At 39.9% G+C, this 12,482-nt stretch overlaps 1 protein-coding gene across 9 annotated transcripts in view; it reads left to right on the top strand.

Moving 5' to 3' along the window:
• The window catches only part of BLTP1 (bridge-like lipid transfer protein family member 1), a 169,084-nt gene that overhangs the window by 82,989 nt on the left and 73,613 nt on the right, over positions 1-12,482 (top strand). For all 9 annotated transcript variants that reach the window (XM_019667736.1, XM_019667803.1, XM_019668173.1 and 6 more), the window contains exons 36-42: positions 2,096-2,293; positions 2,821-3,032; positions 5,430-5,581; positions 6,036-6,186; positions 6,354-6,506; positions 8,155-8,395; positions 9,664-9,806. In XM_019667736.1, the coding sequence (XP_019523281.1) occupies positions 2,096-2,293; positions 2,821-3,032; positions 5,430-5,581; positions 6,036-6,186; positions 6,354-6,506; positions 8,155-8,395; positions 9,664-9,806 (1,250 nt within the window). The remainder of the gene's footprint in view (positions 1-2,095; positions 2,294-2,820; positions 3,033-5,429; positions 5,582-6,035; positions 6,187-6,353; positions 6,507-8,154; positions 8,396-9,663; positions 9,807-12,482) is intronic.

The raw sequence follows: 12,482 nt of genomic DNA, 5'->3' as shown, positions 1-12,482 counted from the left end.
GAACACGTGGTACTAACCTGTTTATTGTTCACATTCCACACACAATGGAAGGTCAGCTTTGGTAGGAACATAAGTGGTATGGCTCCAAATTAGGAAACCATCTGTCTGCTTGCTCATTACAGAACAGAGAAAATGATCGTTGTAATCTTTCTCCCTTTATTAAACGTTATGTTGGCACAACTTGTTTAGAAAGAATTAATTGTAATACCACAAGGAGATAGTCAAGTCTGTAAAATAGAGCAGCCACAAGAGTGACAGACATGGCTAGGCCTCTTAAAGACCCTGGTGAGGTAAGGGAGAAAACGGGAGACAGCACGTATCATTTCAGTATTTTTGACTCAGCTCAGTGCATATGCTCATAAGGAGCCTTAAATGAACTTAGATTGTCAAAGATTCCATCCAGGAAAAAATTGAGGTTACTAGTCTTATTCTAATGACTGCTACACAAAAATCTCCATGTGGGACAGGTGACCAGTCCTGAATGAACAAATGATTTCCTTGAATTTGCTGCCTGCATTCTGTCGGCTCGGAAGGTCCCGTGATTCCTGTGTGTGCTCCAGGCTGGGATAACTGCTGTGGCTTTCTCAGGGCTTATTGCACTGCCCTTGTGTTTGAGGCTGAAGTATTTGACCGGAGGATTCCGCATGAAGAGATCGGTCATGACTCCGAGCTCTGTGGTCCTAACGCGGTGCACATCACAGTGGCCCGAGTTACAGAAAGACTTGCCAAGCTCAGCTCTGTAGTTTGCAGTGATAACCACTTGGGCGTTACACAGACCGCAGGCAGTGTATCATTTTGAAGGCACATTATCTAGAAAAAAATTCATCAAAGACAAAACTCCCAAAGAAATTCCAAGGTGGCCATTGCATAAAAATATAGGGGCGAAAAAAAGGAAATTAATGTCCTTGCTTGTATTTACATAGGGTATCTGTGAATGGATACTCAGTCATCCCCTGAAATTTGTTACCTGTAGGGAGGGGGAGTAGACCTCTGGTATGGTGTCAGGGGCTCTCACTGTATACCCTTTCATACTTTTTGGAACTTTGATCTATGTGAGTGTATTACTTCGTCAAAACATTTAAATAAAATTCAACTTAAATCTTCCAGTTATACCGTACATTAGAATAAGTTCATGAAATTAAAGAGAAATAAAAAAATTAAATAATGAGAAAACTACAGAAAATGTAGGTTAATATTTACTTTCTGATTAGGAAAGACTGTTCATAAATGTATAGTATTTTATTTTCATAATGCAGTATTATATAGCTATTAAAATAATACCTTGGAAGAATTTTTAGTGACCTGAGGAAATTACCATGGCTTAGCTTACTGTTGCATGAAAATTGGGAGCTAAAGCCGGGTTTATAAAATGATCTCTAAAGAGCTAGGAAGTAACTTACTTCAAATAAATGCACTTATCTTTGGGTGGTAAATTTACATGTGTTTTTTTATCTTCTTCTTGCTTTTCTGCATTTATTAGCTGTAATCAGAGAAAGACATTTTAAAAAGTAAGATAAAATGAAAACTTCTTCCAGCTATTTGGGATGTTAATTTCCATATTGCATATTGTAAGCAGTGGGATATGGCAGCATCTGTGATAAATTGTAGTTATGCAAAATATGTTAGCATGAAGCAGTTTTTTAGTAAAAGCTGTAATTTTTCTGGAATACAATAGTTTTCCCAAGGCTGGATAATTAAAATAATTTTTTATTTTGTAAAATGATGAGAAAGTATTTAAAAATAGCTCACTGTGAAGCTGAATTATTAAGGAGCGTTTTAACTTTAGATTTTTAGAGTGCCCTTTAATCTTTCAGAAATGAATTCCTCCTGCCTTTGGGCAGTTATTTGTTATTATGGAATCTTTTTTCCTTCCTCTTACTTCAACATGATTCTGGAACTTTCTAAGTAGTACTACATTGCACAGTATTATTTTAGAAGTTGGTTGGTTCATTTGTTTATTTTCCTTTTCGACAGACTGCTAAGATATCTTCTAAACACAACCACCAAGCCAAATGCTTACATTGTTTGGTGTTTCAAAAAATATATACAAACCTCTTGTTTTAAAAATGGTGGTTTTGTTCTTTTTTGATCATAGATATTGGTACCTGTGCCATCACTGCTATTCCCTTTGAGAAATCCAAAGTTTTATTTACTCTTGAAGAGTTGGACGAGTTTACTTTTGTGGATGAAACTGATCAGCAGGCTGTTCCAGATGTAACTCGAATAGGTCCCAGCCAAGAAAAATGGGGCTGGATAATGTTTGAATGTGGACTTGAAAATTTAACCATAAAAGGTAGGTGTTTTTAAATTCAGGAGAAAGTGTGGTACCTGGGACTGTTCACCAGGGGTGGGTGCCCCATCCCACTTCTCTCCGTTGTGTGATTCAGAACTAGCAGAGCGTCTAGACTTACAAAACCTCAGTGCTTCATAACAGAGCCCCCAGCTTTTGAAAGCTTGCATCTTTCTGAACTGGATCTTTGATTCACAGAGCTTTGCCGTGTAGGATGAAAATACTGTAAATCCTTTGTTCACCAAAATAGGCCGATTTACAATTATACCTGTTTTCTTTTACATTATTGAGTAATACGTTAAAATGGGAAGGCTGGACTGTGGGTAAGACTTTTAGGTTTAGTCATATATAAGAGTTGTTGTATATGCCTACAATCTAATCTCATGTCCCTTTTATAGATAGGGGCAAAGTTTGGGTGAGGAAAAAGAAAAGATCATTATGAGCTTTTTATTTGTATCTTTATGGATCTTGTGGAGTACATCATTGAGATACCCACTGTTTGTAATAAATCAATTCTTTTCTTTTTATAGGAGGAAGACAGTCTGGTGCTATTTTATACAATACTTTTGGAATGATGGGTAAAGCTAGTGTCATGGAAAGGGGTGGAGTGCTGACATCCAATAATTCTTCTGATTCTCCCACCGGCAGTGGCTATAACACTGACGTCTCTGAGGATAACCTTCCTTGTGACCGACCAAGCCCTTCTTCAGATTTAAATGGAAATTCTGTTTCAGACGAACAGGTTGGTGGATTTCTAACAATAATGCTTTGGAAAAATAACAAAAAACAGCAGATCTAATTCAAAATTTCTGGAGTATATTTGCTTGTCTTCTACGTTTTGGATTCTGCTTAAATGGTTGTCAAGGCATTTTGGTGATTATACTTCTACTGGAATATAATTTGTGTAGACACCACATCCTAGATATATTTATAATCTGTCATAGTACCTTGCATAGCACTGCGTTCATATTAGTCACTTAATATTTACTGAATTAATGAGTTAATAAAATTTCAAAAAAACAGGCTTTGTTTTTATGTCACTTGAAGGATTTTAGGAAAACTCATTTTTTTAGATAAATAGTTTTGTTACTGGCAGTATTTCATGTAAGTTCTAAGTTTTTTTAATCACTATTTGCCTATTTCAGTTAGAGCCTTGAAGAAAAACTTATATGCATCTCATTTGTTATTTTTATTATGGTGGAATTTCACAGTGATGAATACAGGAACAGCAATAATGAAAGTACTTAAAATTCTAGATTGCAGAAGAGTTGTACCACTAAATGACTGGTGACCTTGGGCAAGTCATTTACCCTCTCTCAGTTTCTTCATCTGTAACAGGAGCATTGTAATGATGTTGACCTTCTAGAGTTGTGAAGATTGAAGGAGACACCACCTATGAAAGGCTTAACTCAGTGTCTGTCCATAGTAAGAACTTGGGAACTTTAGGCTTAAACACACACATATACATATACATACACTTCTAGTCATTGGAAAATTAGACCAATTGAAGAGGAAAGTAGCCACCTTGTAATTGAGAAACATGTCATGGGTATCCAGTATTCCTTGGCATACTGTGAACCCCAGGTTTCTAGGACTTTCTTTTGAAATAGTATTTATTTTGACTTGATGGGTAGTTTGAGAGTTGAATCAGTTTTCTTGTGAGGTCTTTGGAAGTGCTCGAATGGCAGGTGGGGATTAGCGCTTTAATGAAGGAAATTAAATGTGTAGGAGCTGCTCCCTGGACGGAAGAGCTGGGAGGAAGCTGGCCGTTCTCTCCCTCCCTTTCACCCACTGAAATACCTGACGGAAACCCAGGTGTCTCCCTGATCTCTCTGACCCTGCTGTCCTTGCTGGGAGCCCCCATCTTGCAGCATAGATGTCTTTGGGCTCTCTGACTTTTCTTGGTCCATTTCCTTCGGCAGTGCTTTGTCCTTAACTGGGATGTTCTCCCCGTGTTTTCTTCTCAGCTACTCTCCTCTTCCTGCTGTTTGCCACTCCCTCACTTCGCTCCTCCTCGAGCTCCATAACTTGCCGACACTGCTCCTTCCCATCGGTTAGGCTGTTAGCACCACCCCTTCACCTGAGCTCCAGGATTGTATCCAGTGGCCTTTCCGATGATCTCATTTACATGTGCATTGGCACCAAGAATTCAGCCAATCTAAATCAAGCTTATTAGTCTTTGCTTCACATGCTGTTCTAATTAGCTGCTGCTTGTCTACAAGCCCCCTTTCTTTTTTTAAAGTTTCACCTTCCTCAAGACTGTCTTGTGTGTCTTTGTACCCTGTGCCTGGCTCCCACACGTGGGCCGGGTGTATTTGAGAATTCCGATTTCTTCCTTTTAGAAGAAAGGTTACATGGTGTGCACTGTGTGACATAAACCCCCAGGAGGAATCGGACGCAGCACTTCATCTTGAGCTCTTTAACTGTTTCTGTAGCACAACTGTAATAAAAACACCAGGTGGGATAAATACTTCTCATCAGTTCAGTCAGAGTTTGATGCTGCATTTACAGAAAGTTTTAGATTTTCTGAATGTGTGGATTTTAGGATTGCAAATAAGGGAGTGTGGACTGCTATTTAGTGCTGACTTTGCTAGGGGCTGTAGTTGACACTCTTTTGCAACACGTAGGATTCACAGCTGTTTCGTGGGTGTCCCTCATTCCTTCATCACCCATGAGAAAGTGCCCATCTTTTCTGTCCCGACCAGTGATCTCTCAAGGTGAACTGGAGGCCTGAAGGAGACGGGACAGGCAGTTGGCATTCTTGTTTCTTTCATATTATGCTTCTTACCCCCCTGCATTCTGCAGTGGTGACTATACATGTTAAAACTATTATCCCTGCTTCTCAATATAGGTTTAGATTTCTAGCATATAAGGTAACTAAGAATTTTTTGTACAGTGTTATTTATTTAAACATGGGCTGCTGCTTATGGCACTGTAGTGGGCAGTTTGAAATATTCTGTTAAAATGGAAAGGGAAACAGACGGCGATAGGAAACAGAAGACCCCATGCCTCACGCGTTCCTCCACTGCGCAGTTGTGTGACCACTGGCAAGTTACAAAACCTCTCCCTCTCACTTTCTTCATCTGGAAAAATGACACTTAACATCCCTAAACAAAGCTTTTGGTATTCTATTTTATAGGATGAAGGAGTCGAATCTGATGACTTGAAGAAAGACCTCCCCCTCATGCCCCCGCCCCCCGATTCCTGCAGCATGAAGCTGACCATCCAGGAGATCTGGTTTAGCTTCGCGGCGCCCACCAACGTGCGGTCTCCTACACACGCCTTTTCTAGGTAAGAGGCTGTAGGAGTGCGGTGCTGTCTCCTGGTGTTTCCTTATTTTAAATAGCATCCAGTTCTCTTTCATATGGTTTTTTGAATTATTTTTCTGATATCTCCAGTATTAGGGTTGCCACCTTTCCCCATCTTTGCTACTTCATACTTTCCGTAGCCATTATTCTCAGCTTGTTTGACCTTTTTTCTTTTCTAGGGCCTTGGTTTTACTTTACATATTACCCTTCCATAAACTTTTTATTCTTTTCATCTCTAATAGGCTAGTATATATTATTTTTTCTTTTCTATTACCTGTTGTTTGCATATCCTAGTTATAGCTTCATAATTTGTCTGGTGGTCAAAAGGAAAAGTAATTTTGCCTAAATAAAATAGCCACTAAGTATAGTAGATATGGAAGATTGTTTCAAATACAAATCTTACACTTGTCTTTATAATTAAAAACAAATTTTTAAAGGCAGCTGAACCTCCTAAGCACTGCGACTCCAGCTGTGGGTGCATGGCTCGTCCCCATTGATCAACTCAAGTCATCCCTGAACAAACTGGAGACTGAGGGAACGCTGAGAATCTGTGCCGTTATGGGATGCATAATGACCGAGGCGTTAGAGGTAAGTCTTCCAACAGTACAAGGGATTAGGCAGTTTATTATTGAAAACAGTCCTTAGGACTCACCATTGTTATGAAACAGAATTGCAAGTCCTTAATTACTGTATATCTTTTATTGGTACTATTTTTAATACATCATTCTAAACCTGTGATTTTTGCTTTGTTTCAGAATAAAAGTGTACATTTCCCCATAAGAAGTAAGTACAACAGACTCACAAAACTTGCCCGCTTTCTCCAAGAAAACCCTTCATGTTTACTGTGCAATATACTACACCACTACCTGCACCAGGCGAATTACTCCATCATTGATGATGCTACGATGGTGAGTTCCTGAAGCCATTTGTCAGCTCTAAACAAGCCTCTGTTCCATCGAGGAGCCACTGACCCATGGGGTGTGCGACGCATGCGGGAACTCCAGAGGACAACTGCGGGTAGAAGTTCAGGCCTATAGTCAAGGGCGGGCTCAGATTACTGACGTGGGAGTGGACAGCGCAAAGGTGCTAGAAGCTGTGGATATGTATGAGACAGCTCGGCATGGCGTGTGGGTGAGAAACTGGGCCAGGATGGATCCCTGAAGAATACCAGCATGAAAGGGGGTAGGAAGGGTGGATAGAGGTACCCAGAGAGCTGAGGAGGGGAGAGGAGAGCAGGAAAGCCAGGGAAGAAGGCCTTGGAAGCCAACGGGATAATGGGGTTCAAGTAAGAGTCATCACCAGAGTCAGATTTCACAGAAATGTCTACTAGTGACTGAGGGGAAGAATATATAATGGTACAAAATACATACAATACACCTCTGCCCCTAGCAAAACACTCCGGAAGACAACACATCATGATGAGGGGGTTAGAGCCTGAGGCACTCCCTTCTGTTTTCCAAGCTCCTGGTCCATAGAGAACACAATTTTAGGGATCCCAAATTAGAGATCTATGTATCTATACCACCTATGGCCAGTCAAGTTCCTGATAACCTGCAATCAAAGACTCTAGGAAATGATGTATTTGGAAAAGGTACTTGACCTGAGGCTGGTGTAGTGTAGGCTGGTGTAGACTCCCACCCTGAGAATTTAGGACTGAGAGGTCCACAGTGCAAGGCTCACCTGCCCATCTAGCCACAGGCAGAGAAAGTATAATAGAACAGAGAGAATGACGGGCGCTTCCCGTGGGCGGGCGTTCTGCCCAGATATGCTCTCCAGTCAGACGAAGAACCACAGGATGACCCTCGTTACTTGAGTCTCAGAATGAAAGGTCAGGCTAAGGGACCTGATGTTCCTCAGAGAGTAAGTGGGTGATTCCTGCTGTCTAGTAAATAACTCTTCAACCAAAGCCATTTCTCCTAACAAGGAATTGTGGGAAAGGGATGGAGAGGAGTCGGATATTTTCTCGTCAGGCTAAGGCTCCGACAGAAAACACAGCCACATTTTCTTACAGCCATCACCATGTGGAACAAAATACATTCTAAATTATGTAATTGTTACTGATAATACATTTAACTTTCAAAGCACTTACAAATCCATCTACGTCCAGCATTTAACTATGGTAATGTATTTTTTAAATGTTAAAAATAGTGGTGGTTCCCTAATCTTTGAAGGGAGTAATTTCATTTCACTGTTTGCTTAATGAATATTCAGGTTCTTCAAAATACATTTGAATCTTCAGTTGGGCAGAAAGGTAAAGTGGATTGAATACTTCTTAGAAGAATCCCAGCTTTGCACCCCACACTTAGTCTCTTATTCACCTGGAGCTGCTGTGTTGTTTGTGACAGAAAGATGCAACCTTGTGTTTAGAGATTGAGTTCTGCAGTCAGTTTGAGATACTGACTCTCTTGTGTAACCTTGGACCAATTACTTAACATGTAAATTCTAGTTTCCTCGTTTCTGAATGGAGTTATGAGATTTAAATGAAAAATGTATGCCAAACAACTTAGGTTACACGGTTACAGTAAGCTTACTCTAACAACATCACTGTTGTTGCAGAGTGATGGACTTCCTGCTTTGGTAACCTTAAAGAAAGGTTTGGTTGCACTGGCAAGGCAGTGGATGAAGTTTATTGTGGTGACCCCAGCCTTTAAAGGGGTTAGTTTACACCGACCAGCTCAGCCCCTGAAGCCCCAGGCAGTTGTGAACCACGAACATGAGGACACACTTGGGCTAGACAATGGAGGTGGTCTTCAAAGTGACACCAGCGCTGATGGGGCAGAATTCGAATTTGATGCAGGTAATTTTGTAAATATTTTAGCTAGCTATTATAAACTTGGTAACCTAGTACATGTGATAATTTTAATAATTTGGGTCCCAAATTTGAAAATTGACTTTGTCTTGGCTTAATTATGTAAGTATGATTTGTATTAGTTCAAATAAATGGTGATAATGTTGGAGTCTTTATATTGACTTGATTTTTAAGTTTAATTTTATGACATACAGTAGACTTCTCCTAATCTGTCTAGTACAAACAACAGACACCTTTGTAGAAATAGAATGTTTGGAATGAAACACATTAACCTCCTTTTAAACTTTACATTTGTCTACTTATCACCGTCCCCTATGCCACAGTTTTAAAGGAATCTTTGAATTTTACCTGGTGCCTGTTTGACCCTAAATTGATGCAATGTTTGGAGGCCTGCACTCAGCCTCCAGTTCTGTCAGCATCATGGCTGTGTCACATCACAGGCTGTAGATACGCATTTCAGAAATGTACATCCACACTTAATGCTGTTACAAGGGTTAATTAAAAAAAAATTTTTTTAGCTGAGCCATCCTGCCACCTGTTGGCAGCTCAGCGGCAGCTCAGCTCGGGCCAGGACTCGAACCACTGTTGCTCAGAGCTCTCACTCTTGAGCGAGCTCTTAACCAACTGAGCCACTCGGCTGGCCCATAAGGGCTTAATTTTTATTATCATGAAATGTAATATTCACTGCACTTCATCTTACAATAGGTTGAAAAAATATTGAAAGTACTATGAGAAAGGAGAGTAGTGTTAAAATTAGAGCTTTCAGAACATTAGTATATAATATTTTATTCAGTTTTTTTGGTTTTCCAAGAACTTTTTACTTACATTTAATAAATGAATGTGTTATGAGGAATAGGCTGAATTTTGTTTCCTATCTATTTTGAAAAATTTCAAATCTACACAAAAGTTGAAAGAATAATGTAGTAAATATCTCTTCTAATTGATTATCTGCAAGTGCCTGTTAATCTGTGAAAATTCCGTCTTTCTTGAGCTCAGCTGAATTAGGTTTTGATTTCCATACCATTTGAGTGGCATATGTGAGATTCAGTAAAAGCTGTTTGTTCCTTTCTTGAGACAATGAGAAAATTAGGGTTTGAAGAGTAAAGGAAAGAATGACAATTAAAACAGATTCCACAATGAATTTGTTGGGGAATATAGAAGGTTGAGGGTAGTTACACCATCAGGAACACTGGAGTTGACGTTTCAAGAAAATGTCTGCTAATCTACAGCCCACTTGTTCTTTTGAACTGTTTCAGCCACCGTCAGTGAACACACAATGCTACTGGAAGGAACAGCCAACCGGCCTCCTCCTGGGGGGTCTGGACCTGTGACTGGAGCTGAGATAATGAGGAAACTTTCTAAGACTCACACCCACAGTGACTCTGCATTAAAAATAAAGGTACATTATTGCTATTTTGGTTAGTGTTATCTAGACTTGCAGTGAATACCTAAATGTTTGCTATCTCAAGTTTAAGTATTAGGTATTCACCCTAAATATTTAAATTTAGTAAAAGTAATATTTTTACGTTGAAATTAACATGATTAGTAACTTCAGTGTACACATTTCTTTCAAAGTTACATCATGAATCAGTAGTTAATATGAATAAGGACTCCTTTAATTACCAACACTTGGGCTCTCTTTTCAATTTATTGAATATTGCATTCAATAAAATACAATATTGAGATTGTTGTACATGATCAGTGTACAGTTTGAATTAGGCTAGTTTATGGTTCTAATTGCATTGTTTGGTGTTAAGAGATTTAACCCGTGCTTGATAAGATGCACATAGAGCAAAGTGCTGACGCCCTCTGAAGAGTCAGTCCCGCCTCTGCCACTAAGTTGCTTTGCGAACAAGCTTTTATCTGCAGTGTGTGTGAGTTTCCTCACCCGAGACAGGGATACACTAGGAGCCTCCTTGGGTTACTTTTCTCTTGGTAGTTTGCTTTTCTGAGCACTGAAAGCAGCAGGTACTATTTTAACTTTCTTTGAAAGTCTGGGTCTTGACCTCCATTAATACCCAGCATCCATAATGTAGATGATAATTTTGACTGCATTAAAATATTAAATTTCTACACAGAAAAAATAGTTTATTGTAAACAAAACAGACATATGACAAAGGGCTAATTTCCTGACATATAAAGACCTCTTCCTGATCACTAAGAAAAAAGGTGCAGCCAAAGAAAAAAGTAAAGTCAGTTCACAGAGATATACATATAGAAATATGAAAATATAGTTTATTATAATTAAATGTAAATTAAAATGAGATTTCCATTTTCACCTATCTGAAAAAAGCTGAAATGTTTGATAGTGTATGTTGTTGGTGAAAATGTGAAGAAACGGACATTCTCATACAGTACTGTGGGCATGTAAATTGGCACCTCTTTGAAGAACAATTTGGCAGTTTGTACCGCAATTAAAATGTATGTCCATGTCCAGGAACTCATTCTAAAGAATGAATGCTCAAGAATGCTCCAAGACACATGTCCAGTAGTGTTGTTTACAGCACAATTTGTAATAGGAAAATAATGGAAACCCCATAGATGACTAACCACTTGAGAACTAGTAAGCAAGTGTATCCTGATACACGTGCGTCCGATGAAGACTGCAACGATTGAGCAAATCTCTAAGTGGTTATGGCGTGATCACCAAAGTGCATCGGTTAAAGCAGAACCAAAGTATAGGACAGTGTGTATTTGTGTGTTAAGAAAAGGATAGTATGTGTGTGTGCTTCTATGGTCATAACCGTTTATGGAAGATGAGGTAAGAACCAGTAAGAAGATCCCTGCGGGAAGAGTCTAGACTGCAGCTCAGGGGATACTTACTTTTCATTGCATAGTCATTTGTGCTTTTGAAGTTTTGATTCTGTATAAGTATAGCCCTTTTTAAAAAAAGATTTTTATTGGGGAATTGGGGGGATGGGAACAGCGCTGGGGAATTGGGGAAGGGGAACAGACAAGTTGCTGTCGTTTTGTTCTTCAGTCTAGTTGTGGAGGACGTTGCTTCACTGGCCCAAGTTGGCACCATCATTGCGCTCTTCCCTGGCGGGTGAGGCAGATCAGTCGCCGGCTTCTGGACGGCCGCTCACTGCGGCTGCTGGCCGCTCACGCTGGCTGCTGGCTACACACGGTAGCCCATGGCAACCCACTGCCACAGGGGCTGCAGCCTACGCCGTCGCCGGCGACTCACGGCAGCCCAGCTCCAGGTTTGAGCTGTTGTTCAGCATCTTAGCTGTAGAGGGCAGTGTCACTGGCCCTCATATGTGGGATCCGAACCAGGGCCCTCTGGCATCCCAAGCCAGTTCTTAACCATCGCACCACTCGGCCGGCCCAAGTATAGCCCTTTTAATTGAAACATTCGGTGATAGTTTGATAATAAATTTTTAAATGTTTGGACTATTAAGCTTCTTCTATTTCTCTGGTATAGAAGGCCTGGACACTTTAAATTTGAACTCCTTAATCTGTCTCAGATTTTTTTCCTGGGTGATGGTTTTTCCAAACCTTCTAGTCATACTGGGGGTTTTGCAGATAGTGTATTTCTCTTTCATACATTTTTTCAAACATTCTTTTGTTTATGGATTATAAAAGTCCTCCAAAGAATTGAAAATACAAATGCTTTGTTTCAGCTCTCTACTTCTCAGGGTCTTCCTGTCTGTATAGTCATTTTTTTGTACTGTTTTAAACTGATCTGAAGTTTTTCTCTTAGACGTGACAGAACAGGTAGAGATTGGACAATTCTGTAGCTTTGGACCTTTTTGTTTTTCCTCAGAATTGCTGGAAATTCATTTTGGCATGTTAGACCTTTACAGAGAACCCATTGATAATACAGAGGTTTATGATCAAGGTACCAAGAAGGGTCGTAGGAAGGATTTCAGGATAGAAGTCTTGCCACCAGATTCCCCCTTCAGGTTTCACAGGGAGCTAATAATCTAGAGTTAAAATAAGGAAATGATAATCCAGGCTGTCCTTCAGGCTGTACTTGGAGTTATAGAACCTGTGAGGTTCACCACAGTCCTGGGAGACACGATCTGTTTGGTGTCGGTGTGAGCGGTAACTAGCGGGAGTACAAGACTGACAG

Source organism: Hipposideros armiger, unplaced genomic scaffold (assembly GCF_001890085.2).
Source record: "Hipposideros armiger isolate ML-2016 unplaced genomic scaffold, ASM189008v1 scaffold_1, whole genome shotgun sequence".
Classification (NCBI taxonomy): domain Eukaryota; kingdom Metazoa; phylum Chordata; class Mammalia; order Chiroptera; family Hipposideridae; genus Hipposideros; species Hipposideros armiger.
Note: the sequence above shows the minus strand (reverse complement) of the source record. Positions and strands in the feature narration are given on the sequence as shown.